Source organism: Trachurus trachurus (assembly GCF_905171665.1).
Source record: "Trachurus trachurus genome assembly, chromosome: 15".
NCBI classification, from domain to species: Eukaryota; Metazoa; Chordata; class Actinopteri; order Carangiformes; family Carangidae; genus Trachurus; species Trachurus trachurus.
This window is the reverse complement of record NC_139906.1, coordinates 11,934,529-11,961,686: the sequence shown is the minus strand read 5'-3', so window position 1 is coordinate 11,961,686 and position 27,158 is coordinate 11,934,529. Positions and strand designations below refer to the sequence as shown.

Here is a 27,158-nt window from a genome sequence, read left to right as displayed (position 1 = left end):
GTGCACCACAGTTTGTCCACGCTCCACAGTAATAACTCTTGGCTAATTATAAAGATAAAACAGAGCTACTTTGTACTTCAGGGTAGTGTGACTTGCCTTGGTACACATGTTTAAAAAAAGAGAGAAAATGTCTGTTATTTTCCTTGGTATATCGCATAAACCTGAGAATTAAATATATGTACCAAAGATATGCAAATAAACTAGCAAATATATACAGTTAAACTGAAAAACATCAAGTCGAGAGGCACTTTTGTAGCTTTTTAATTATACCTGGCCTCACTCATTAGCACTAAGGGAGGGGGTGTAGACAGAACTGGCAGTGATGGATCTCGGGAAGGAATGAGGGGTGATGCAGTGAAGGTGTGCATGTGTTTGGGCGTCCTTCTGTGTGTGTTTGCATGAATGCAAAGGCTGTTGTTTGTGCCAGCATTACGCTCTCCTGCACCAAACACCGTGCTCCCTGTGTCAGGTTAATGAGTCATGCTGGGATAAACACTTCCAAGTCATGGCCAGTTTTATTTTTTCTGAGGGAGCGGCAAAGTCCAAGTGCCAAGAAACAACTGTGCTGCAGGCTGGAGAACTCAGAAAAAAAACAGGACTGGGTAATGTGATGTCATGTGAGGGGTGGTAGTGTCATAGAGGGGAAGTGTATTCCCTCCTGGTGGCTGCAGCAAGGACCACAACCCATCATGGCTGCCAGCAAAAAACTCGGTGGGGCTGCCAGAGCAATGGGTGCTGGGCTCAATGATGTGGAGGGCAGAAAGATATGAAAAAAAAAAAGGTTTAGCAGAGTGGATCAGAGCTTGTGATATTTAAATTAGTGAAATAAAGTTTGATTTGTAAACCAGATTTTTTAAAGCCTTTAAGTTAACCTGTTTTGAGGAAATTGAATACAAGGAATTCAAACACAAAGTCTCACTGTCTTTATTTCCTGCACCCACGCTTCACACTTCAGGAGAGAAGCTCACCTACTTTACACATCACAGTAAAATGAGTACAGTGGAGTGACAAGGCTTTACAGCTCATCGGGATTTTTGATATTCTATCATATCTTAGTAAGTTGTGTTATCCGTAGAAGAAGAAGGACTGTCGAAAAATTGGAGCAACAATAAAGGTGAGAGGAAAATATTGGAGAAAGTGAGTGAAAGCAAAGGTACTGGGCACAGGAAATGAATACAGTCTAGACACCGGGGATATCAGCTGTTACTGCTGAGAGGTGCTGTGGGTGGAAAGTGGTTTCGGACCTTTTGCACAGTTTGATAACAATTTAAAGTGGTGTAGATAATAAGGAGGAGTACTGTTTGGTTTGAAACATGGCAGATAAAACGGAGTAAATTATCTTTTACTCAAATTCAGCCACTTTTTGCATCCCTGCAGTCTATTATTGGAGATTCTTTTTTAAAGCAGAGCATGCACCCTGTTGGGAGTACATTAAAGGGAATGCAGTCTGAAACACTTTGATTTTTTCCAGAATGTTTTCAACCTGTGACACTCTGACTTTGACAAAACAATTGGGAAGGACACAGAAATGTTACACAGTGAGAGCTTACTGTCAAGAGTCATCTACAGTACAGCTTTCATGTCAGAAGGATGTGGATGAAAGTGTGGGTGAGACTCGCATGCATGCATGTATGTGTGTGTGTGTGCGCGTGTGTGTCTGTGTTGTGCCTCACAAGCTGTCATGTCTACAGCGCTAAATTCCCAAAGCAAAGGAAACCATCATCGCTGTCTATTTCCAAAGCACCCCATAATAACATGTCAAACCAAGACGCTTTTAAATCGCCATCCACAAGCATTTGTGACAATAAGATGGAAGAGTCCTTGACATCAAAACACAATTCCTAGCAAGGGCAAATGTGTTTATTACATCTCACACTCACGTGTCACAAGGGTCCATTTTTAATCAGCAATTCATGGTCTCAAGTCTTGACAAGTTAATCTGTTTCAAACCTCATATGCCATGCAGTCAGATGGCTTCAAAGACATGTTCTCAAAGGCCTTACGCGCTTTTGTTGTCGCTCAAAAAAAGGAATTACAGCAAAGTCACTGTTTCACTGTTGGGTGTTAAATGAGTGGAAAAAACAAACATGGATGATTGTGTATTGAAAGAAGTCATTCTCAACATCTCATGCTGACATTCTGGGATGGGGCAAGAAAGTTAAAGCACATTTCATGCCACCGGTTTGCTGAAAACAGGAAGTGCATGTTCCAGTTGGTGGAGATAAATTAAAGAAAATGCTAAATACTCGGCTGCCTACAACTTAAAATAAGGCACAAGGAAGATGCAGTAATCCATTACGTACCAGCAGTGTAGCAGGTGAAGCTGTACAGTATGTCCTAAATCCTTTAGCAGGTCACATGGAGCTCTGCTGCTGCTGACACCATTGGGAATGTCTGCATTCAAAATTGCTTTTATTCAGGATGGAAAACCAAATATAGAGAGAAAAAGAAGAACAATCTTTATCGTTTAGCGACAGATTCAGGATTTTTGTATTTCAATCTGACGTTTTGTAACAAAGTTGAGTAATGATAATGTTTACTCTCAAAGACAGGTGGTGGATAAGGCAGTATATCCTCTACAGTTGAGACAGCACTTCTGACAATTTTTTACTCCTGCGTAAACATAATTCGAAAAAAGAAAAAAGAACTTGGCTGGATATGTCACAGTCAATTATTTAAGAGAATTTCAGGGATAAACATTGTTGAAATAGTATAGAGCACCACTAATACAATGAGGTAGTGTTAATTAATTATTAGAAACACTACCAAAATAAGACTATGATAATTATGAGAGTTTCTGCACAATGGTATTTTAAAATGTCATCAGATGATCTTGCAGTGAGCTCCGGAGGCGACTTATCATTCAGGTTCAAAAGAAGAGACGGTAACAAGGTACAACATAGTCTATTTTTTTCAGAAAAACAAAACTGCACCTCCCTCCAGCTGAATTCATTTCAGCTGTCACTGTGACAGGAAGGTATGATAAAGCTGCGAACAAGTTTTCATCTTTCCCACATTAGATGTGCAACCTGGGAAGCATTCACACTTTCATAGGCTACAGATTAAAATGCTTACAGCTGTCAAAATACATCCCTTAATTATCTCTGAACACAAAAGCCATCTTTTTTCCCCCACTGGTTTAAAAAAACCCTCCTTTCTTAAATAGCTAGGCTCTCTGGTGGCTGCCGCTCTCAGGTCCAGCCTCTCAGCACTCTCGTTGCTGCCATCTCATCTATTAGATTCTACCCATTACTGTTTCATGCAGCTAGTGCTTTATTATCTTGGAGCCCCTTTCTAGCTCCCCATCTTTTACTCATCTTTGACCTTTCCTCCCTACATCCATCTCCCCATCCTTTATATATCTCTCTGGCTTTGTATCTGTCCTTGTTGTGCTCTCTCTCACCCCTTGTTCCTGTCCTCCTCTCTTTCCCCTCCTGCCACCATGTGCAGCATCTCCTTCCCTTTCTCACGTTCCCTGGCAGAGGGAAGCAGTGCTTGTCACTCTTGTAGCTTGGTGTAGCCGCCGCACAGGAGGCAGACCTCACCCGGCCTCTCTGCTCCATCTATCAACTGGCCTGCAGAGCTGGCATGCAAACCGACACCACCCATTCTGTTTCCCCTCAAATCAACAGCTTAAGGAGGACACTGTTTTGCAAGCACAGTGAGAGCAGAGGCAACAGAGACTGGGGAATTTCACCTACATCACATTACAAACGCTGATGCAGATTAAAATGAACTTATAAGAGCTGCAGGTTCAGTTACTAAGAATAGTGCACTCTTAATATAAACCCATATTCATAACATGTATTAGTCTTAATATTAAGACATACGATTAATTTTAAGAATTCACATTCAGTACAGGTATACCAATTACTTCAAGCAGTTTAATCAGTGTTGGTGAAAATTATCTCCTGTCTCCAAAAGCCAGAACCCAGAGAGCCAAAAATCTAATTTGGGTGTCTTGAAGATATATAGCTTGGAGCTGCACCGTTGACAATTAATTGGAGAGTGACTTTGGTAACTCATAAAAAGTGTCAAGTTTTTGTACCTAAACGTGCATGGTTTCATGCAAGTGATTTAGCAAACTCTCACTAATACAACCCAAGGACGTAGAAATGGGACAGTTGAAAGCTTCAAATTCCACTTTATGGCTCTCTAAAAGGCTCGCGTGACTCAGTGACGCTCCCCTATCATGAAGGGAACAGACAGTAAGTTGGGTGTCAGGAACGACGTGGCACCGGAGCTGACAGAAGACGCTGCATCCTCTCATGGCTAAAGTGAACGAGAAACGAGATGGCAACTGTCTGGACGGGAGAAAACAAGACGCCAGAATTTCAACATAAAATCGCAGACACTGTCAGTGGCATATGCATGGCGTTGGAAGTATGAGAAACGACTGTGGCCTGAGAGTAGACTGGCGAAGTGACAACTGACTTGTGACAGAATGTGTTACTCAGGGAAGTAGAACGTCATCTGAACAGAATATAATATGTGTCCTCAGATGACTTTTTCTAATGCACTTCTGTCCTTTACTATTAGTCAGGCGAATTAGGAACTTGAAATTAAAAGTTATGAATATGGCCCGGCCATATTAGTCTTTGATGAACTGTCGGCCTGACAAAGGTGACTCTTTATCCTCTGACCAGTGTGGAGTGGGATATTATTTCCTCACCTCCATCCGACCTTGTAGGGGAAGCATGGACACACGTGTAAGGCTTCCTGTGTCCCATAGTGTAATGTAGGAAAAAAATAACTCCACTGAATGTGGTGAGGTTATATGATAAGATGTTTGTAAATTTTGTTGTGTCATTTTGTATCTAAAAAAATATTTGCTTTTATTTTGTGCTCAAAATGACAAAAACCCTGCACACACATCAGGCCTGGTGAAAATGTACTTGTGATATGAATCTTGCACATGTATGGTATGACACCAATTATACCCACAGTATAAGCTGCTGTTTCTTTGTGGTCATTGTCATTTACTTAGTACTGTAGTTGTTTTGAATTTGTATTCACATTGCAGCTTTTTGTGGTATTGTTGGTCCCTGCACAGTCATTTTGGATCTTAATATGTAATTTTATGTTTCCTCACAGCGGTTTAGACACTTATTCAGTGTCTTTATATCATGTTGCATATCTCTGCAGCCGTTTTGTGTGTCTGTCTGTGATATCAGTGGTTGTTTTTAGTGTCCTTTTGTCAATGTGTTCTATAAAACAGTATAGGGCAGATCAGAAGAGAACGACTGGAGCTGAACAAACTGTAAAACACGGAGATGACAAATGCAGAAAAGGGCAGGAGACAGAGGACGACTGTGATGAACAGCACTGCTACTCTGCAGCAGATCACCTTTATAGTTTCAGTAACAACTTAACACTGCCTTAACATATTTGGTTATGCCCTGCACATCCTGTTCGAGACCTCCAATCCCAGTAATCCCAGTACTTTTTCTTAACATTTAAAACCATCATGAGAAAAGATTCATTTTTGATCTCCTGACTTCTGTCACCATGGCAACTTTACTTTTTTCTCTCGTGCTGAAACTGTTTCACTCTCTGAGGCCTCATCATCATTCTCCATTCACATATTAGCATATTTACATTTTCTCCCCCAGTATCTCTGGTGGGGAGCGGGAACACTCTGCGACACCAGTTACCAACATATTAATGAGGCTTTGGTGAATTAACAAATCTCCAGCAATTCTAATATATTAACATATTCACAGGAGCATTTGTGGGGTGTGCTGAATGTGGAGCTGTACTTATATCCTAGTCCCTGAGATGCCTCATGTTAATTGTATAAGGAATAATAAAGAATTTAATTGATGTGATTAAATGCAATCTTATGAGAAGAAAAGCTATCTACAGGGTCTGTGAATGTGTGTGTGTACCCAATTCACTGGAGTAAAGCAGAGGATCAAAGCTGCATATCATTAATGAAACTTGAAAGCCTTGGTGTAGTCATAACCTGAGCACTGATTTATTTGTCTACAAGTGCTTTACTTTTAGATTAATAGAGCATTTAAAAGAGGATAATTGGTATGTAAGTGGTGTTTTTGAGTTAGAGTTAGTCAAGGTTCTTTTCTATATTAAAACATTTCTTAGAATAATATTGTCAAAGGAACAAAGAAAATGGAACAGTGAAAAACAAACAACCAGCCCACACATACTGTAAGCCAGAATACATATAGCATCATACAATAGTGTTGGTAAATTGTACATGAATATACCAAAAAATAAAATGCAGCTGAGTAGGAAATACCCACGGCTATAACACACAAAAATGTCCACAGGAGTATTTAGGAGACCACAGTCAGAGAGGAGAACTGGCAATTAATAACCAGATGAACACATGGGGCTCTAGACCTGTCTAAGACACCTTTCCTCTTAATATACTCCACAAAGGGTGCAAATGTGCAAACTCAGAGTAACAATTAGACGTAGAGTATCTTGTCTTTTCCCAATATAATAAGGAAAGGAAATTGTGTCAATTAGCCTTTTTTATAACAAAGAAAAGATGAAGATTTTTCATTTCCCCAAACTAATTCCCTTTTTAGCCATAGCCATGCCAAACATGAGAGCCAGTTGACCCTTGTGGAAGCTCAGAGTACTATTCAGAACCACTCGGTAAAGCATAAGGACAGTCAGGGCCAGGGGTGAGTTGCCTCCTAAGTATTACACTGTACAGGACCATTGAAATATCTCCTCCCAGATCTGTCAGCACTTAACAGCAAGACCAGGCCAGCAGGGGTGAAAAACCCCATCCTCCAACTCACTTTAGTCACATTTAGAGAAAAGGAGTAATAGATCTTATTGAGCTCGACCTTTAGGTGTAAGTTTTAAATTTTATGAGCTGAAGTCTCACATTAACAGGACAATCCTTAATTCCACTTAGCCCCTTTTCAGCAAAACTCAAGAGGTATATCAGAGCCACTTTCCTTGCACCAGGCATCCTTAAGATTTCCACTGGAGATATTTCTGCTAAAGATAGACCAACTAAGATATTACATGTTTTTTACAGACACTGTAGAGAGAGACAGAGACCACAGGGCCTGAGCTGCATTCAAAGCCGGGCCGCTGCGGTCAGGACTAAAGGCCCCCATATACTCGGGCTCATCACCATTTGCAGAAGAATCAAAAAATCAAAAAAGCCTGATGGCTAAAGGTACAAAGGATCCTCTATATTTCTCCGTCCATGTGGTATGCACTCTTCCGGGTGAGCTACCAGGGCACCTCAACTCTGATATTAAATGTTTGCAGGTTGGAGTTAGAGGCATGTGTTCATTACAAGGAGGCTGCCCAGATGTCTGGTCAAACACTGTCTTAAAAAGTTCTTGTGTGCAGGAAACAGAAAAAGTGATGAAGAAGAAGATGAAAATGGCAAGATTATCATCAACGTTCAAAAATATTTAACTGTTGACAGCTTTTTTCTGCATATCTATGGAGAAAGAGATGAGTTTGACCTGTATGAAATTATGATTATTAAAAAATGTCACATCTATAGAGCAATTTGTGACACCAACTGGCCTCTTGATTTGTTCCTACCGTATTTAATAGAAAGTTTAAATGAGTGGATACAGAAAATATATAGATAAATGGCTAGAAGATATTAGATTAGCTGGAAATTTTTTATTTTGTATTTGAGGATATAGAAACAACAACAACGTCATGCATCGTCGATTATATCACATTATTCCCTTGGAATGGGGAGTGTTGCATTATGGGCTATTTGCAGCCTGACTTGCTAGTCTTGCCAGTGTTTTCAAGTACATCTACTGTATAGTGAGTCTTTCAGAGTTACTCAGCCCTAAAAGCCCAGTTTAACCTGCAGGAGGTTCTGAAGGCTGCTGCCACAGAGGAAAGAAGTTCATGGCAAAAATAAGTCAAAGCATTTCCAGACATCTTCACTGTAGAAAGGAAATCATTGTGAAAATGATGTGTTCCTGATATCACATGTACAATACATGTAATTGTGCATGGCTTTTTAAAAAGAGGATATATACACGCTGTATTGTCATTTGTCATCTTCCACTGTTCTTTAAATGTAAGCGAGCTCCAAATGCAATAAAAAAGACAAAATATGGATTCTATATGATATTCCTTTTGTGAAGTGTTTCTGTTTTTTTAGTCCCTTCCATCTCTGTTCTATCGATGACTCATATTCACTAAGTAAGATGGATATGTCTACTTATTGTGGCCTATAGAAATGTCATAACTTAGAGCTTACAGTTTAGTCTTTCTTTCATAGGGAGTGACATTAAAGGAAATGGGAAAAGGTTCTTCACCAAGAGAAAATACATTTTCAGTGTTCTGGGACTTTAAAGGAAAAGAAATGAATTAAGAAATAAAACACTGCCTTCAATGAGATGTCTTTAATGTAAACATTTACATTTTTTAAACTATGCATAGAAGCTGTTACATTTTTCTAAATGTTGTTAACCCTAAATGGATGTCTTTTGCATAGTGTATTCAAATGGATTTTCTGTGTGAAACCAGGCTTCTCCCACTGATTCAAGTGATATAGAATAAGTAGATCTCACTTTTTTCAAATGCTGACACATCACAGACGCTTTGCAATATTATTTATAACACATAATTATACACTTTTCATGCAAGTGCAGTGTTCCATGTCAATTCTCCTTATCATGAGCACTTACATGTTCAAAAATTTCAACTGCTAAGATTAGCAAATGTGTGGAAGGAGCAAATAGAAGGAAGGTTAGAAACAGCTTCCAAATTAGAACAGCGTGAGCTTACTGTAGATAGGCACAAATCCTGTATGGCTCCACACTGTTGACTTTGTTTTTATTGAACCTTGCCTGGAGTTATATGCAATAGTGCTGATCAGAATAGTAAATACACTCCGTGCCGCAGTAGCAGAGTGAAGACTGAATGAATGATTTACTGTAGAAATACCATTTCTTCTGTCCATGGATATATTTGTAATATTTAAAGCAGAATATTGGAAGAACTGGTTTAAATATCTCAGGCGGATTTCTGCCAGCTGCTTTGGGTTTTGTCAGAATCACACAAATGAAAACCAACAGCTGCATCTCATTTTATCAGATAAGGGATGGACTACTGGTGAGGTAGTGGAAGTTCCCAAGTTATTTTATTGTGTGTTTTGTTTGTGCATTATTTGGTGCTAGTGAACACGCCGGTATTTCGTTGTTCCTTTGTTCCATGGTCAGTACTCATGCATGTGTCCTCAACACAGTGTGACTCTGTGAACCAATCAATGACTTCAACCACTTGGTGATTAAGTACAACCGAGTGAACGTTCACAGGAGAAGAGGTTTGTATTCAAGTTAGTGGTTATGTCATTGATTGTGTAGGGAAATGACTTTGCCACAGCACCAAGACACAAACTGCAACAATCAGTCTTTACTGTAGGCTGCAGGGAACATAGACACTTACAGTAAACTTGAGTTTACTTGATCTAAAGACTGCAGAGGAAACCCATCTCATGCACACATACAGTACACACATACGAGAAACCTGAATTGGCCTGGGGTTGGTTTTCATTAAGAAATTGAAGTGGCTCCAGTTATTGCAGTAGCTTGGCTTGCTACATTTCAGTGTAGTAAACCTTCATTTAATGTGAACTGTCTAAGCAGCTTGCCTAACACGGCTTAAAACACGACACAACACATCATGAACTGCATAAACAAACATGTAGCAACAGAACAATATGAGTGATTAATGGAATTTGTCCTCTTAAGATTTTGCTAACTGAGCTGTTTCTGGTATTTGCATCTTTTTAGGCTTAACAGAGATGTTTATTCCAGTATAATGCCTTTTTTTTTTATAATCGGACCATTAATGCACAAGGGAAAAATACTTTACACCACACTGGGCAAACTTAGTGGTGTTTGAAAGGCCTCATTAAAATTATGCAACCTTGGCTGCTTCCTAGATGGAGCAGTTACACAGACCAACACACAAACCGCTCTTTAACTATAATAGTGGGACAGGTCGGTGGCACACTGTTCTAATGGTTTGGACTATACGACCGGATCCCAAGTGGAACCACTTCTCAATTCCTATCCCTATTCATTATGAATCATCTTCACTAAATAAATGCTTGTTTTCATGTTGCTCATCCCTGGATGAAAAAGAAAGTCTCAGCACTGAGGCCTACCTGGTGGATGAACACCTGTGCACCTCGAGGACTCATGAGCAGCACAGCCCGCCGCAGAGTGTCACGGTACCGGTTGAGCTCCTCAGTGCGCATCGTGTTGAAGAGGTCGGTGAAGACACGGCTGACATTGCGGTCCACCCTCTGCAGGGACACATCCAGACCCAACCGAGAGGCCTGGTCCATGAAGGTTTGCAAACCCCGGATGTCTGGAGGGACAAAGACAGGGACAGGGAGTTGGTGAAGTGGGACCCACAGACACTGAGACACGTGAAAAATAACACTTTAGGCAGGTGTTGTGTTATACAGTGCTTTATTCCCGAAGCATTTAATCTGATTTGTGGGTAAACAACCCGTGCTTTTCAACACCCCGCACATGCACTCTATATTTTCAGGCTTCGTTCCAAGTGCTTCAAGGCAGGTTTCGTTCATTGCTCCTGATCTAAAGCATGACAAAACACAACAAGCACTCCTGTCTCTCTGTTTCCAGGGGTTTACAGGATATGAAACTGCAGACAGGTGTTGCTGTACCCAGAGACCTCTGTGTGTGTGTGTGTGTGTGTGTGTGTGTGTGTGTGTGTGTGTGTGTGTGTGTGTGTGTGTGTGTGTGTGTGTGTGTGTGTGTGTGTGTGTGTGTGTGTGTGTGTGTGTGTTCATTATGCAGGAAACCACTTAAAAGAAGCCTGAGCAGCACACACAAATCAAAGGTGATGTGCAGCAGAGGGCTCACAATAAGCAACACCAATCCCAGCAGTCATGGTGGGAGCAGCAGCCGAGCGTGTGCCAAGTCATGCCGCATTGTTAAAGAGAGGTTAGGTGAAATCAGTAGGGCTAGACCTCCTTTCTGCATCCACAATAGATGTGTGCGTGTGTGTGTAGAGAGAGAGAGAGAGACAGAGAGAGAGAGAGAGAGAGAGAGAGAGAGAGAGAGAGAGAGAGAGAGAGAGAGAGAGAGAGAGAGAGAGAGAGAGAGAGAGAGAGAGAGAAAGAAAGAAAGTGAGTTTGTGTGTGTGTTTGTGTTTGTGTGTGTGTGGATGTGTGGGTTTTCCCCTGTTCTCCATCTCTAGAGATTTTGATGAGTCATCAAGCACTCTGGTGCTTTACTGCTGAGAAAAGACAATGTACAGTGGCATATAAAAGGTAAATAGACACAAACACACACACACAAAGTACGTGCTTGGTTTCCAGTTGCTCTGAGGCCAAAACTAGAAATTAGGCTACAGGAAAAAAACAAAACCCTGACCTGGTCTGAGCAGTGAAGCAACATATTGGTACATCTCCTCTGTTTGCACAACAACTTGAGGCAAGTTGAAGTAGCAATATGATTAAGTGCCATATAGAGCACATCATAAAGAATTATATGTAATATTTGATTCTTCCCGCCATTGTTCTATTGCAGTTTATTTTTGTTTTTGGACACATATATACTCACATTTGCCGCTGGATTCTCTTCAGAATAAAAATGTTCAAAGAGCAGAACAAAACGTGAAATTAAATCATTCATCATATTGAAGCGTCGCCAAACGCTTACTGCAGCACTCCTTGAAAACTCTTTCCTTTGCAAACACACATCCTTGCACAGTCCTTTTACTATTGTCTCTAAATTGAAATGTTTACCCTTGGTGATTTTACACTGAATACAATGGACAAAACGCTCAACCTCTGAGTAATCGCTCCTTTTGTTCGAGCACAAACACAATTTGTAAGTTAATCAGTTCCTTCACTGCAGTCCCATGACTGGATAGCTGCAATTAATTTTGCCTACAGTATTTTCTTCATGCCATATTCAGCTGCAGTAACATTTGGTGATATTGACTATGGACTAAACATAGAATCTGATTTAATATTTCTTTCACTCTTCAGTGTGAGCAATCTCTCTCATAAGAAACCCACAGAGTATGAAAGGAAAAACCTTTTGTAAATTGTCTCATTAAACAAACAAAAAACTGATTCATGCACACAAATGAACAAGTTGTGGAGTTGATGACTTTATCACTCATCCAGTTCAGACTGCAGCAAAACAACATCGAGTTGGGATAACAGACCAAAACAAGACAAATAATTCAGAGTGGTGACAATATGTAACTGTCGGGTGAAAACCTTGTATTGCTCAAACGGGAAATAGGAGAAATATAGTGTAACAAACAAACAAGAGGTTTTAATCCCATGAAGAGCCAAGGGAAAGCTACCATGCGATAACTACTCTCGGACCTCGATATAGAAACACCGGACTTCAAAGCTGGCGTTCCAAACCCATAGCAGGCTTTTCCATGGGGCAACCGTGTCAGCCATGGACAGGGCTGCAGAAAAGAGGATTAACGTGGAATTAAAGGTCTGATTTCTCGACATGTTTACCCAAGCGTCATTTCTGAACACAAATCTGCTTCTGAAAGTTTTAGATATCGAAACTTTCCTCTTCTCTGCCTTCCTCCCTCTGCATCAGTTTCTCGTTCTCTCACTCTGACAGCTCACTCACTACAACTCTTTTCTGTCCCACACCTATCTTTTTCCTAACAGTATCTGGGACGGGATAGGCAGATCAAGGCAAACTTAGAGCGCCCCATGAAGTGGCTCTTACGTCCTTTTTTGGCTCTATCTTAACCGAGTTGTAACTAAAGTGGGACTCCCTGTCGGATTGAAGCAATACAGAAATGAGCATATCATGATCAAAGAGCTCAGAGGTTTTTACTGAGCTGTCAAGCTGTGTTGCAATTCAGGCGGAAAAGCTAGAGAAGTGGCTACGCTACCAGCCTGTGTTTACCCAAAAATATGATGAGTCTGTTAAAGCAATCACTCTTATTCTTGCAATAATAACATCAGTTAATTATATGCAATACAGATTTTTTTTTTTTTGGCAATCTGAAATGCATCAAGCGCTGAGTGTGCTATGAACTGCCACAACAGCAATTAGAGCAACAGAGAGAGAGAGAAAGCATAAAGAGCAAAATTACTGCTTCAGTTTCAATGCACCATCTTTTTACTACGTGCAGATTTATACAGTATAGCCTTTTAACAAAGTAGCATAAAATATCACTATATTAATGCTCTCAATGCAGGGACAACAAAATAATATCAAATATACTGTATGTTACTATGTGTAAACAAATTAAAAACACCCTGTCTAAGTAGTATTTAAGTTCTCCTTATCTGTGAGCATATAGGTTAGGATTATGTAGATGAGGATGAGCATGCACACAGTTTTTCTTCGTCGGTATGCATGTATATCATGTTACACACTAAGCTGTGGAGACATATAAAAACAACACCTTGCAGACGAAATACACAAGGTGAAGAAAAACGTATAATGTCCATACACCGTGTCAAAAACCATGATAGTGTGCAAGCAATGTCAAGTTGGTCTCAACATCAGTGTCACAACACTGATGAAATGGCCTCTAGTGGTGTGAAAGGAAGGTCCACAAATTGAAATTACAAAATAAAAAAATACTTAAAAGGGAAAACAATATATATAAAGTATGTATATATATACACAGTATATATATATACACACACATTGTATATAGCTCCATTCACTCAGATCTTTGCCCACCATGAAAAAACAACAAAAAAATGTGTATATACAAAAAATAAAAATAAATAAAAGCATGGTTAGTCATATCTCTGAAATAATCTTCCTCTAGCCACTGTCGACTGTTGACCTCTCATGCACTTCTACTCTTAATTTGACACAGTTTGACACTTATTATTATACTCACTTACGGTCTCTAAGCACTTTATTAGGAGCAACTGTTATTCATATAATTAGTGAGTCATGTGGCAACAGAGCAGTGCATAAAACCATGCAGGAACAGGTCAGGAGCTTCAGTTTATGTTCACATTGCACATGAGAGTGAGGAAAAATGTGATGGTTGACAGTGACATGACGGCTGGTGCACAACAGGCTGAAAGTGCTGATCCCCTGGGATTTTCACACACAACTGTCCCTAGAGTTTTTTTTTTATTTTTTACCCAGAACAACATCACCAAAACCCACAGAAATACAGCGAGTAGCAACTTTGCAGACGGAAAAAAAACCTTGTTGATGTGAGAGGTCAGAGGAGAATGGTCAGACTGAAGCTGACAGAAAGGCCACGGTATCTCAGGTAACCACTTTTACACCTGTTGGAGAGCGGAAAAGCACTGAATGCACAACAGTAAGGGACCTTGACATAGATGGTAGGAGGCAAAGAATGAGATTTCAGCATGAATGCTGACAAAATTGCAAAATTAATTGATGCAATCGTGAGCAGTATCTCACTTATGTCCATTCTACAAAAGACTGAGACCAATTAAGGTTTTAACTTTTAACCAGTCTTTGTATGGTGTTCCTATTGAAGTGAGTGTATATCTTACCTGCTGTGTACAGTATATGGAGGTACATCTTTTCAAATGAGCATGATCTATCTGCTGTCGTTCATGTTTACAAGTAAGAATTAGGATTTTTCTATTTTCTGAACAAGGGTGATTGATTTTATGAGAATATGCTGTGATTTCGTTTGAGTGCAGTTCTGAGCCACAAAATGTTGTCCTTGGGTTTAGTTGAATATGAGGGGGTCTGCACGTACTGTCAATTTAACTGTGGTCCATTCACCAGGAAAGTTTAGAAAGCAGCTTTTTACCACTACTCTTTGAGTAGGCATTAATATATCACATCACATTTTCTTTTGTTGGTCACAGTCTATAAAAAAAACTAAAGGAGAGTGCTGTCAACAAATTGCTTCCAATATGAGCAGCGTGGTCTGAATGTGCATAGCGGGCTGGGCTGGAGTTACAGTCCCATACTGAATTATTATCTCAGTCTGGGCCTGGTGAATGGTCTCACAGATACTGTACAGTGATTGCATTTTTGGCTTGCACGAGGGGGCAATGAAATTAATTGCCATATTCAAATTTGGCTGGCATGCTTCTGGATGATACAATGCTGTGTGCTTATGAGGGAGCCAGTTAGACCAGAATGCCGCAACTGGCAAGATAAAAATGTAATATTAAAAAACTTTGCATAATGTAGAGTCAGGAATCAGTGAAAATAGAAAATAATCAGGCCTGCACAAGACCACAAGGTTAAATTTGAAGAAATTTGAACTTTCTTTTATATGGGTTAGGGTTAACATAATCTGTTATTATTCAGAAAATTGGCTCTGAGACATTTTGTTGAACTTTTTTGTTGAGAATCAACATAAAACTATGCAATTAGGCCCGTGCAATTAGTGGACACTCTCTCAAAAAGGTAAGATCCATTTGTGTGATCACGCTGAATTCATTTTTTCATTTCTAACCAGTAATCAGCATTTATTAGCAAGGACTGCATGTACAATATATGCATATTTCCTACTTCTTGTGATTTCCTACTACCGCAGCAATTAACATTTTCTAAATGGCTTCTAGCACATTACCACATGATATTTAATACAGACCACTTTCTGTGTTAATCCCTGACTTGTATCTACAATATATACTGCCTACACAACATAAAACAGCTTAGACATTTTTTCGGTTTCTGTTCCATGGCACATTTTTTTCTCCTCTATTTTACTGTCTCTTTAATCTCCTTCTCTCTATTCTCATGGAAAGCCAATTAATTGAAGGTCACCTGTATGTTCACTCTCTGTGAAATCCCTGACAAGTTAGTTGGCAGTGTTACAGACCTTAAAAGTGACATTAACTGAGATGAAATAAAGTTACACAATAAAAAGGTATATGAAAGCATATGTCTTTACACAAAAGTTTCTCAAGATGTGCCTTCCCTGCTCTCACAGGCCTTCATTCTCTCAGGACCATCACACACCCCAGCTCCCCCATTACACATTATAGACTGGCTACCAGCTCTACAGGAGATGGCTTTAGTTTGGCTATGCTCAGACTCTGCCTGTGTTATAAATGCACTTTCTACATTAGGAACCACCTCCCACTTGGGACCAAAAGCAGTTTAATCAATCTCACACCTAATCCTAGACTTATTCTCTCCTCCTCTAACAGAGAACCGGTCACTACAGGGAGGCTGGAGACAGATGTAGTTGTTCCACAGTCATTACTAAGTGCAGGTTAACTCAGAGAGACCTGCCAAGGAGCCTATTGATGTTCAAGAAAATCGACCCTTCTTGAAGATTTCCTATAATCGTGCCACACGGTCCCTTTTATGCTCCCCTTGTTATGATAAAATGACACGGCAATTTTACAGGGGCTTTTGTTTGCAGATAGTCAACCCACTGTCCATCATCCCCCACAGAATCAATAGCTGGCTTCGCTTAACATACACAGTATTCTGAGTGCGGTGTAAGCACACCTTCAATGACATTTACAAAGACATAACATACAGTATTACAAACCTTTTAAACCTTTTACAGTCGAGCTCTCTGAAGCTGGATTTGAGCACAGCAGTTATTTGAACTAAAAGCGGAAAATCAGCTGCATGCTACATAACATGCTCATGACGACACTGCTGACATGCTAACGTTAAGCAGGTATTATGTTTACAACGTACAAACCAAGTATATGTAAGTGTGATTAAATGTTCATCCTGTGCAGATGAGGCTGATGGGAATGATGTTATTAACCAAAGTATTGGACAAATTAAAGCTTTGAACCAATGATGGCGGTGGATGAAAAGTGGGAGAATCACCATAGTGATTATAATTCATTCTGAGGGGGACATACATGTATGACATAGCCGTATGTCAGACCCACCCATACCCTTGTTGGTGAGATATTTCACACAGAACCACAAATGTAAAGTTCACGGTGGTGCAAGAGGAAAAATTGTGGATTGCCAAAGTCATTAGAATTTATCCTCTGGGAGCTGTTAATGGCTCTATCCATCCAAAGTACGTAATAACTGAAAACTTTGACCTCCCTAAGGCCATCATTTAAAATCATTTAAGTTAGCAGGTCTTGAACAGAAGAAAGAGATTTTTTTTTTTTTTTTTCAAACCAGCTGTGGGCGGCTGTGGCTCAGGAGGTGGAGTAGGTCTTCCACCAATGAAAAGATTGGTGGTTTGATTCCTGGCTTGTCCTTAGACAAGACACTGAACCCACACTTGCCCCCATGTATCATCGGTGTGTCAATGCACCTGTGTGAATGGTTAGACACCATGTGCAAAAAAGTAACCGTGTGTATGGGTGAATGTGTCCAACAGTGTAAAGCACTTTGAGTGGTCCCAGAGACTAGAAAAGCGCTATATAATGTAAGTGCAAGTCTATTTACCAAACCCATTCTTATAATGGTGAGTGTTAAGAGCTTCAGCTCAACAATGGCTAACTATGACCATATACTGTAGTAATGGCTGGGCATTGGGAGTGAAGAGGATATTCAGCTGTTGCTGCAACAGGTGTAGTCCAAATAGACAGCCATGTTGTGTTGGACTTAACAAAGCAGAGCATGGCAGACTTATTATATCTCCTGAGGGGTGTCTGTTTAAAGACATGGTTGGTTTAAGAGAAAAACAAGCATGAACCTGGGTTATGTTTAGTCACAGTCACATGTAAAAAGAAGTGTAATAAAAACCACATCTTTAGATTCAGCACAGCAACTCAACCGACAACTGTGTGTTCAGTTGGTGCAATTTAAATGTAGCCGAAATACTGCAGGGAACAATTGTTTGTGTGTGTCAAAGTTTCATTTGATATATAAGCACTCTGGTCGGTTTGAGAAGAATACCCACAATGCACAAGGGGCTGTGGTCCTTGATGAAAGAGAGTTTTTCTTCGGTTGTTTTTCAGTTGGAGATGTGAACTTTTATGGCCCTGACATGCACTAGGCCTATTTTATCATTTTCAAACAAAAAACCTGAGATATTAAAGTACCCACCAGCCCTGTGGCTCAATTCAGGGGCAGTAGCATTTTTTTTCATTGGCTACAAAATAAAAAAGTGTTACTGATAAAAGAGACAGGGAGGAGGAAAGAAAAATAACAACATGAAGAACAGAACAAATAACACAGAATGAAAAAGTATAATCTTAAACAACCATAGAGGGGGTTTTATTTAGTAATATGCTGTTATAGGATTATCATATAATTTTGTTCTCTTTTGCATTTGCCTGTGGGCACAAAAGCACATACGGATATTTTTGTAGTCGCAACATAACGTCATTATGGAACTACAGTAGCATGAGAATGATGTTATTCCTGTTACCTGTGAAGAAAAGTGTGTAACATGCTTGCTCACTGAGAATCAAATTAGGTGCTGAAAAGGCCCAGTGATAAATGGAACCAGAAGAAGTGATGCTTTAGAAGTTGTTTACATAATGTGCTTTTTATGCAACTGATGCAGTGGAAGAGACTGGAATGAATTGGCTTCCCTGACACACTTCATTACACTGAACTACTCTTTGCCCCTGAGGTCAGGGAAGCCAGCTGTTTAAGCTGTAATGAAACACAAAGCTCACCCTGTTTTCCTCCAGTGCAGAGCCTGGTGTTGCTCCCATCATAAAAATGCTAAACATTAAAGAAATATGACAGATTATAAAAATAAATCTAGTTTAAGAGAAATGTGGAAAATCATGTTTTGGACAATTCTGTGTGCGTCATGCTACAGTGAAGTGCCCCAGGCCACATGCAAGTATGGGCCCTATCTTTTCTAATGTCTGCTTTTATAAATTAACGCACCATCTGCAAATTGATGACACAGCAGTCAAGCAAAACACCAACTTATCACGCCTCATCCTGAAATCCATCATGCACCCATTCACTCCCACTTTGATAAAGATAGCCGTGGCACAGATAGCATGCTTCTAATGAATCTGAGCATTTGTATCTGGTACGAGTTTTGAATATTAGATTTTGGGAAATGAAAAAAGGTGATATTCGAGGTCGGAAAGAATCTAAAACTTTTATATTTTTCATATTACTAGATGGATATACACAGACTAAATGCTCTGATGCTCTTGTGCCCCCCGACAGTCACAAGACTGATGAAAATATTGGATCCTACAATCCAAGATATTACTGTTATTTACTGGTTAAGCTACCTCGCAGCTCAATTGCAGTTTACATCCGTTTCCTCCAAACTTAACTTATAATATATGTGGAGAAAACTTGAATGGAATTTAATACGAGATTTCAAGTGATATGATAGTATATACATAAAATTGTGTTAGGCTTTGCTGTTCTTGTTCAGCTGCATATCTAGTGTATTGGTGTATAACATTAAATTCCTGAATATATTTAGTAATGCTATTGTGAAGCTGAAAAAGATCAAATCGTTAAATAACTACATAAAGGTTTTGTTGAGTGCAGCCTACAAAGATGTGTTAGAGTGTTGGACCAACATCACTCCAGTATATTTGGTTGACATTTAATTTTACATTATTTGAACATGTTTTTTTCTCTCTCACATAGTAGGTGAAGTGTTATCACTATAGCCACAGATACAGCTGGTCTACAGCTAAGTGCTAAATGTGGCCAATTTTTTTTTTTTTTTAAGTTTATAGGAACTTGTCCAATAACTTGCTCTGCCTTGAAACTGGCAGCCTGTCAAATGGCTATAATTACCGCATGATTCATACATCTGAAAATACCCATAAATTCAGGCTGAAAGTTTTCACTTGAATTCAATAGTCATCATTTCATTTAAGATTTAATGCAAATGTCCAAACATATATAGATCTGACTGTAGGTGTGCACACTCCCTTTTTTAAGCTCAACCTTATGAAAGTCTTTGTGAAACTTTGGCTTTCAATGTGAATTCCATCTGAGTCCTTCAGTTTAATAACCTGAACATGATTTCATCTTTCTGTACAACTCCCAGTTCTCTCATAGAGACAAGATTGACTCAACGAAAGGCTCAGGGCTCTAGTTTTGTAGACCACACACAGTCTAGGCGCAGCGCAGGTGCAACGCAGTGTGTCCAGGCTAACTTTGCAAGTTTTGTGCACGGTGCACCCTGGCGCAGGTACTCCTCCCGTCCGTCCTACCGGAGCAATACAAGTGGGAAAGAGGGGGAGGAGAAGGCGTGAGTGGGTTTGACACAGCCAGCTCAGATTTTCGCCAATCAAATGAGCTCCTCTCTTCACCTTTGGACGAAGGAGACAGCGATGCCAGACGGCCAAACATTTTACAGGAGGAAACTGATGTTTTGGTCCAAGCTCACAGTGGCCGAATATATGGTGACATGAACAGACCTCCACGGACTGAGCAGAAGTAGTCTGGGAGGAGGTTACTAATATCGTCATCAGGTTTGCCCTGATGCACTAAGAACCGCTGCCCAGTGTGGAAAAAAACAAAGAAACAAAAAACACACCCTTTTACCACTAATAAAGACGCTCACATTAAGTAACCTATATTTAAACCCTGTGTAACAAAGATGAGTAGTGTGCACAGATCACAACATAAACAAATGCCATGCGTAACGGGGATGAAATCAGAAGCCGCTGTGCGTAAAGGACGCATTGCCGAGCGTCTCTCTCTTTTTCTCTTTTCTTTTGAATTTTCTGAGATGAGTGATGCCGAATATATAATCACTATCTGATGCTGAGGATGTTTTTGGTTGTGAACTCGTTAGTTTGCATCACGTTTTAATCTGTGTTAATTCAGTCAGGTTGAGTTTCCATTACACATGCCAACCGCCTTTGATCTGACATCAGATGTGACGAGACTAGATATAGATACAAATTTACGTGCTGATTCCATTAGTTGCATTAATGGTTGTTGTTATTATTTATTACATATAAATGTGCCTGAAACTGTGGAAACCTGCCTGTGAGGTTTTGGTGACGTGTATGCAGTATGCACTGTGCGCTGGTCAGCCAAACTACCACTGCACCGGCAGCTCTTCGCCTTGCGCCGAGAGTAGACCAGGTTGGAGCTGGCGAGCTTTCAGGGCACCTTCGTTGCAGCTTTTTGGCACGAAACTGTCACTGAGCCAAGCTGATCTGTGACACCTCCCCCTGCTGCGCCGCCACACCCATCTCAGCGCACCCCTCTACCAAATTGCCAAAACTGACCGTGCACCGTGTTGCACTGCAGGAAACTTGCACCACCCAGCGCCACCCTGTGCCACGAAACTAGAGCCCTCAGTCTCCACTGGGGTCTATGACATGGTCTCTTTCAAGTGGTAAAATTTAAGTGCAATTACTCAAGCAATGTTCTTGGGTACAAATTCTTTCTTTCTTTCTTTCTTTCTTTCTTTCTTTCTTTCTTTCTTTCTTTCTTTCTTTCTTTCTTTCTTTCCTTCTTTCCTTCTTTCTTTCTTTCTTTCTTTCTTTCTTTCTTTCTTTCTTTCTTTCTTTCTTTCTTTCTTTCTTTCCTTGTAAAATGTGCGGAGTATGAGTTTCTCTGAAACCTGACCATTTAAAGGAAAAGTTACTTCCCCTTTACCTGGCCACTGGATGCCTTCTTTGTTTTGCATTATTAAAGAAGTGTCTCTCTTGTCTTAAACTGAGCAGTTTGCCTGCATTCATTGATATCCACTTGTCTGCATGTATACAGTATGTGGATGTTTTCACATACAGTACAGTTGAATACACAAGGATGTGAGTAATTATGGCCATCGACATACAAGACAAATATGAATGTATACATTGTGTAAATGTATTTCATGTTATGGGAGAAATTATCCTACCCTCACAAATTAAAACTGAAAAATCAATTAACGCTCCATTGTAGCCCAGACCATATGAGCATAGTAATCAAAATGTGTACACATTAACATTACTGAATATTCATGCAAATAAAATGTCACTGCTGCTGCCTGTCCCACTTGTAACAATTTAAACAGGTTGAAAGAGGAAAAATTTAATGTGGTAACTCCACAAGGATGAGGGAAAGATGAAGCTTGGAGGACAAAGTAAAACCCTCTGGAGGAGACGTTCAGAACAGAGCTCACAGGAGAGAAGATGGGAGAGGAAAGTAATACAGATGAAGGAAAGAAGAAAGATGGAGGGCAAAGTACTGTGTGAGAAGTACAACTGGAGGAGTTGTCTGAAAAGAGGAGGACGTTTCTCGTCTTGCAAGGTGACGACCATGGCTGGAAGAACAGAACTCTCTATTACTGTCCAAAATTAATGATGATAGAAATGATCAAAGAAATAATCATGTTAATCAATGATGAAAAAGAACCATAGTCTCTGTCCTTCCAAAGCCTTGACAAAAAGTTCTGTATTACAGTTAGAGATGGTCCAAGAAAATTAAAATTAACCTGAAGTGATCTTCCCTGGTGAAGGGGATGTCACTTCCTATACTTTTCATGTGATAGAGGGCTAAAGAGAAAGGACAGGAAGGTTTTTGCAAGATCCCACTGAGAACCTGATGTGAGCTCCGGCAGTGTGAGTAAAGTTACGTAATCTAATTTCCCCTGTTTGATTATCACTGATCTGACAGTGTGTCTTGGAAGCAATGTGGTGTTCCACAACTCTGCCTATGAAGTTTTAGCAATGATGGGAGATGGGAGGTGATGAGAGAAGCAGGCTGGAAACATCATACTGAAATTTAGTCATCTTTCTCGTTAACGTGCTGTTAAGTGTAAGTCCATATACAGTATGTTTTCTTAATTTCAAATGAATTCAATTTAGGATTTAAAATGTCAGATCCTCTTACATTGTTAAATAACCTTTCTTTGACTTGAGATTATGTGTGAATTAATGGATTGCTGATTCACACACCTAGATGAATGAAGTTGTCAAAGAAACAAAGGCAGCATATTAACAGACTTCTCAGCACAAGCATGAAGAAAACTGAAGATGATGTAAACTTGCCTTAGTGTCTCTAGTACATGTGCAGGAGAGTAACAGTTGTATTCATTTTTAAAATCAATAAAACAGTGTTATGATTTAATAAAATGTCATGGGGAAAAGCCTTGCATGTTGTCTTTGTACTGACTCTGGTACAAAATGGCTTCAGCAGCCATAGCTGGAGGTTCTTTATGTGAAATGAAAAAGTGATGCTTTAAACTTAAAAATTAAAACAGCAGCCAGTTCAACTTCATATCTAAAATTTATTGAACGTGTTCAGTTCAGTTAACTCCATTTTACATCTTCAGAAATCATAAAGTGATGTTCGAGTAACTCTTATACCTCAGTTCTGTTCAATCACATTTTTCAAGGCAGCAGGGGAACTTGCATTTGTAAGTTGAGCAAACTAAAAATGATTTAGAGTGCAGAGTTTTCTGAATAGTTGGCAAAGCAATTCGCCTGGAAACTACAGTATAGAGAAATGCATAGCCCAGAATTTTTCTTAGAACATCTTAAAAAAAGAATTGCAAATACAATTTTCTCACTCTTACTTCCTGGAAGTTAGAGTGTGTATCATAGAAGTAGGTTAGAAGTACCTTCACATGTTTAGATGTATCACAGGATGTGGAGGTGGTTGTGTTACTTTTTCAGAAAATGAAACTGGAAGTATTCGAAAGCAACGTGGATTTTATTTAGTTTTCCAAAACAACTTTGAAGCCAGTTCAAATTGTTTTACATCATGTGAGAGGGGGAAAAGGAGCAGAAGACACTTGGAGCACAAATTAAGGCAATGTCAATGAATGTTTAGATCTTAGGAAAAAAAGCTTGGGATATAATCACAGCAGGGATAGAAGTGGGGGGTGCTTAAGATTTAAAGAAAGGCAGCGTTGAACAGATTTGTTATAAAAGGTTTTAAAGGTAGTTGGAGTGCTTGCGCAGCATGGTAATGAAACGTTACTACTTTGTCTTTAGTTTAAACCACTTCCTTTGGCAGATGCTCAGGAGGAGGTCAGAGCTCAGAGATGTACAGAGTATTTTGGGCCTAAACCACTGAGGTATTTATAGATGATCAGCAGTATTTTAAAGGCTGCTGTATGACACATTAAAGCTGGTGAGGAAACCTGAGAACTGCTGTGATGTGTTGAATCATCTGCAGACGTCAAGCACTATTTTTGTGAGAAGCTGAGAAAGACCACATATAGTGCTCCAACGGCTTACAGTTCAGGCAGCGAAGTCATTATTTTTAAATTTTTGCCATTTTTATCGCTACTTATTTGTAGAAATCTGATTGGATTATCATGGTTAGTCATTTAATTGTTAACTACCAGAGAGGGTCCCTCAATTTTGACGTAGCAACTTAATTTTATGTGAGAACATTGACCTCACATATCTACTAGTACTGGTATCCTTTTGTAGTGGCTGTTTCTGGGTATCAACTGGAATATGTCAGAATCATAAACACTTAATAAAAACCAATGTCTGGAATTCAATGAAAGATTTGTAATGATCTTCATTCTTTGATCATTTCCCATTTTTCAATCTTGCAATTTTAAACTGTTATACAGTATTCAGGAAACGTTCCTGTACCACTGCTTGTGTTTTGAGAAGAAGAAATTTGGCTTTGTTAAATAGAAACAGGTTTTTGAAGAAAAGTATCTTTCAATATTTAGAAGCCAAGTGTCAAAAAAGAGTTATTTTGGAGAAAAACATTTCAGACAATACCCACAGCAGTTTTGGAAAGTAAACACAATTCACACAGATCAGCACTAGTTTGAGAAAGTCAACACTTATTTATCATTGATAATGTGTTAAATTACTTATTATCACAAACAAACACAGACGTGTGCGCGTATCTGTGTTTGTTTGTGACACACACACACACACACGCATGCATGCATACAAATACAAATACAAAAACATAATCCGTGTAAAACTGAGTGAACTTGTGCAGCTGTTTCTCTCTACGAACACTTGCTGAGCATAAATTCAACATTCACTCAGTGCCAACACAGATTTGCAGACAGGGCTCTTCTCTCTGGGCGGTGGTGTGGGTCACTGTAGTGCTGCTTCTAGGCAGGCACCACGGGTATTTTGACTGTTCTGTGATGTGAGTCCTAATTAGCCGCTACATTCCTTAATTAAACGAGTGCAGACTTAAACAGTGTAACACAAGCACAAATGTCAGCAGTGCTGACTTTGTCGCACCTAATTTAGCAGACTTTAAAAAAGGCTAGTTTGTCAGAACTAGTATTCCCACCCTTATTTCTCACCAACACCTCCTTGTTAAACTGAGCCTTCATTCATTAGACACAGGTTACCTCTCACAGGACTTGCAACAAAAGGCTAAACTGCACTGTGCTGGCATGAGACATTTATACATTCATCCTTGCTGAGAGGATACTGTACGATTCAGTGAATGAACCTGCACTGGAACCCGGAACAACAGGTTGAAAGATTCTTAAAATGCAGATGGATGGACGGATAACAAGACAGACAGTCAGACAGCTAGCCAGTCAAAAGGAACGACAGACAGATGGCAAGACAGCTAGTCAGACAAACACAGTTCAAAATGAAGCACACCCTTTTAACTGATTGTTTTAGGTGGGAATCTATTTAAAGTGTCTAAAATACATTTTCATTTCAATTCATGGGTCAGATTCTGTTCTGGTACACCTGGCTAAACCTCCCTAGCAGCTCTCACAACCCTGCATCAAATAACCTGCACTAGCACACTGAATACAGGACTTCTGTTACTTTATTACACTAACTGCACATGCTGGTTGTTCATATGATGTTGATGTCACTCCTCCTGAGCCTCAGGATTCAATGTCAGTCAGACAGGCAGAAGGTACAGTAAGATGCCATCCTCCTCCATAGTGGGATTTTAATTCAGATCAAAGCTCAGAGCACTCATCTTCCTACAGAGAGGGCCAATGGCAGAAACAAATCCAAGGACAGATCCGTGTAAATCTGAAACAGCATGTCACATACACTACAATCACATGCAGCACCGTGACCGGCTGCAGAGTCTAAACTGTGGGGTCGTAGCTTGTATTGAGATTGTGGGTGGCTGTATTCCCTTGAGGGCCTGCGTTACTATACTCCATACACTGCTGCTTCCACTGTATTGAAAAAAATAAAACAGATTTACACTACCTCCTAGATTGCACTTTTCCAAGTAGTAAAAAGATTAGCCAGCAGTGGTGAAGTATCATCTGAGGAATGCCAATGCAGCAATATACTCCCCTCATCCCTCTGCCCTTGTACTACCTTGCCAGTCACTCCTCCATCCACAGCCCCTTGCCTTTGCCAAATGTGTGTCAAGAAAGGTCTAGTCCACAGGGACGTCGTAGCGGGAATAATAAAAACAGAAATGGAAAACAGCTGAGAATAAATAAAGTACTGTTGGGACAGACTCTCGTTCTCTAGTCCCACGAATGAGCCAATTAGGCTCAGGCTTGTCTCTTCATGGGCATGCTACTAATGGCAAATTCACTGAAGATATCTTGGTTTTCCTTACAATTTCTACTGAACTTTGATTTATTTAGCACTGTGCATATACAGTATGTGTGTTTGTGTGTGTCTGTGTGGGAGTGCTGATGTGCTTTCATCTTACTTCCAACTCTGTGTATTCTTTTCAGCATGTGATTCCTCAGTGTTAATGCGGCTTTGCTTCAGCGGCAGACTGATCTTCCCCTGACACTGGAGACGGTTTTGGCACATTTACATTTAAATGAAAAAGATCGACTTACACACAAACGTCATGTTTATGGGACACACTTAGCCATCAGCTGCACTAATTTTGTGCCTAACTCACCATAGTCGCTCTCATAAAAGATGATGAACTTCTGCCAGTGCAGTTCAGAGATGAGGGTGAGCAGGACGTCGTTGATGCGAACAGGTGGTCGGGCAGCCAGCGTGTAGCTCTCTCCGTCTGGGCTGGGGTTGAGCTGGCAGGAGGTGCGGGGTGAACCGTCCGCGTTTCTCTGGATGAAAAGATGGGGGATGTGCATTGCGTCTGTCAGGGACTGCAGGGCGCTTGCGGCTGCACACCCTGTGGATGTGACCAGAGCAAGGATCCCCTGGTTCATCAATTCGCATGCTGGACAGAGGAGAGGAAAAAGAGAGAGAAGAACGAGGGGTGGTTAAAATAATTTGAAAAGACAAATAAGGAAGTATTTATTTAACATGGTTAGATATGCCTCAAATGTCCAATCAAACTAATCAATTCCACCATGATCTTTATTGCTAAATTAATTTTTCTGGTTTAAAGAGTGCTATGCATTATTCAAGAAAGTGTGTTCAACTAGGCTTAAGAATTCAAGATGGTTCTTTGTGTATCCTACTTAGGATTACGCCT

The 27,158-nt window shown here is 40.0% G+C and overlaps 1 protein-coding gene across 1 annotated transcript in view; it reads right to left on the bottom strand.

Annotated features, from left to right (window-relative positions):
• Positions 1-27,158, bottom strand: part of LOC310998606 (glutamate receptor ionotropic, delta-1-like) — a gene marked incomplete at both ends in the record, with an annotated part of 223,310 nt that overhangs the window by 63,072 nt on the left and 133,080 nt on the right. The window contains 2 exons of the mRNA XM_083988739.1: positions 10,139-10,344; positions 26,616-26,900. Of these exons, the coding sequence (XP_083844865.1) occupies positions 10,139-10,344; positions 26,616-26,900 (491 nt within the window). The remainder of the gene's footprint in view (positions 1-10,138; positions 10,345-26,615; positions 26,901-27,158) is intronic.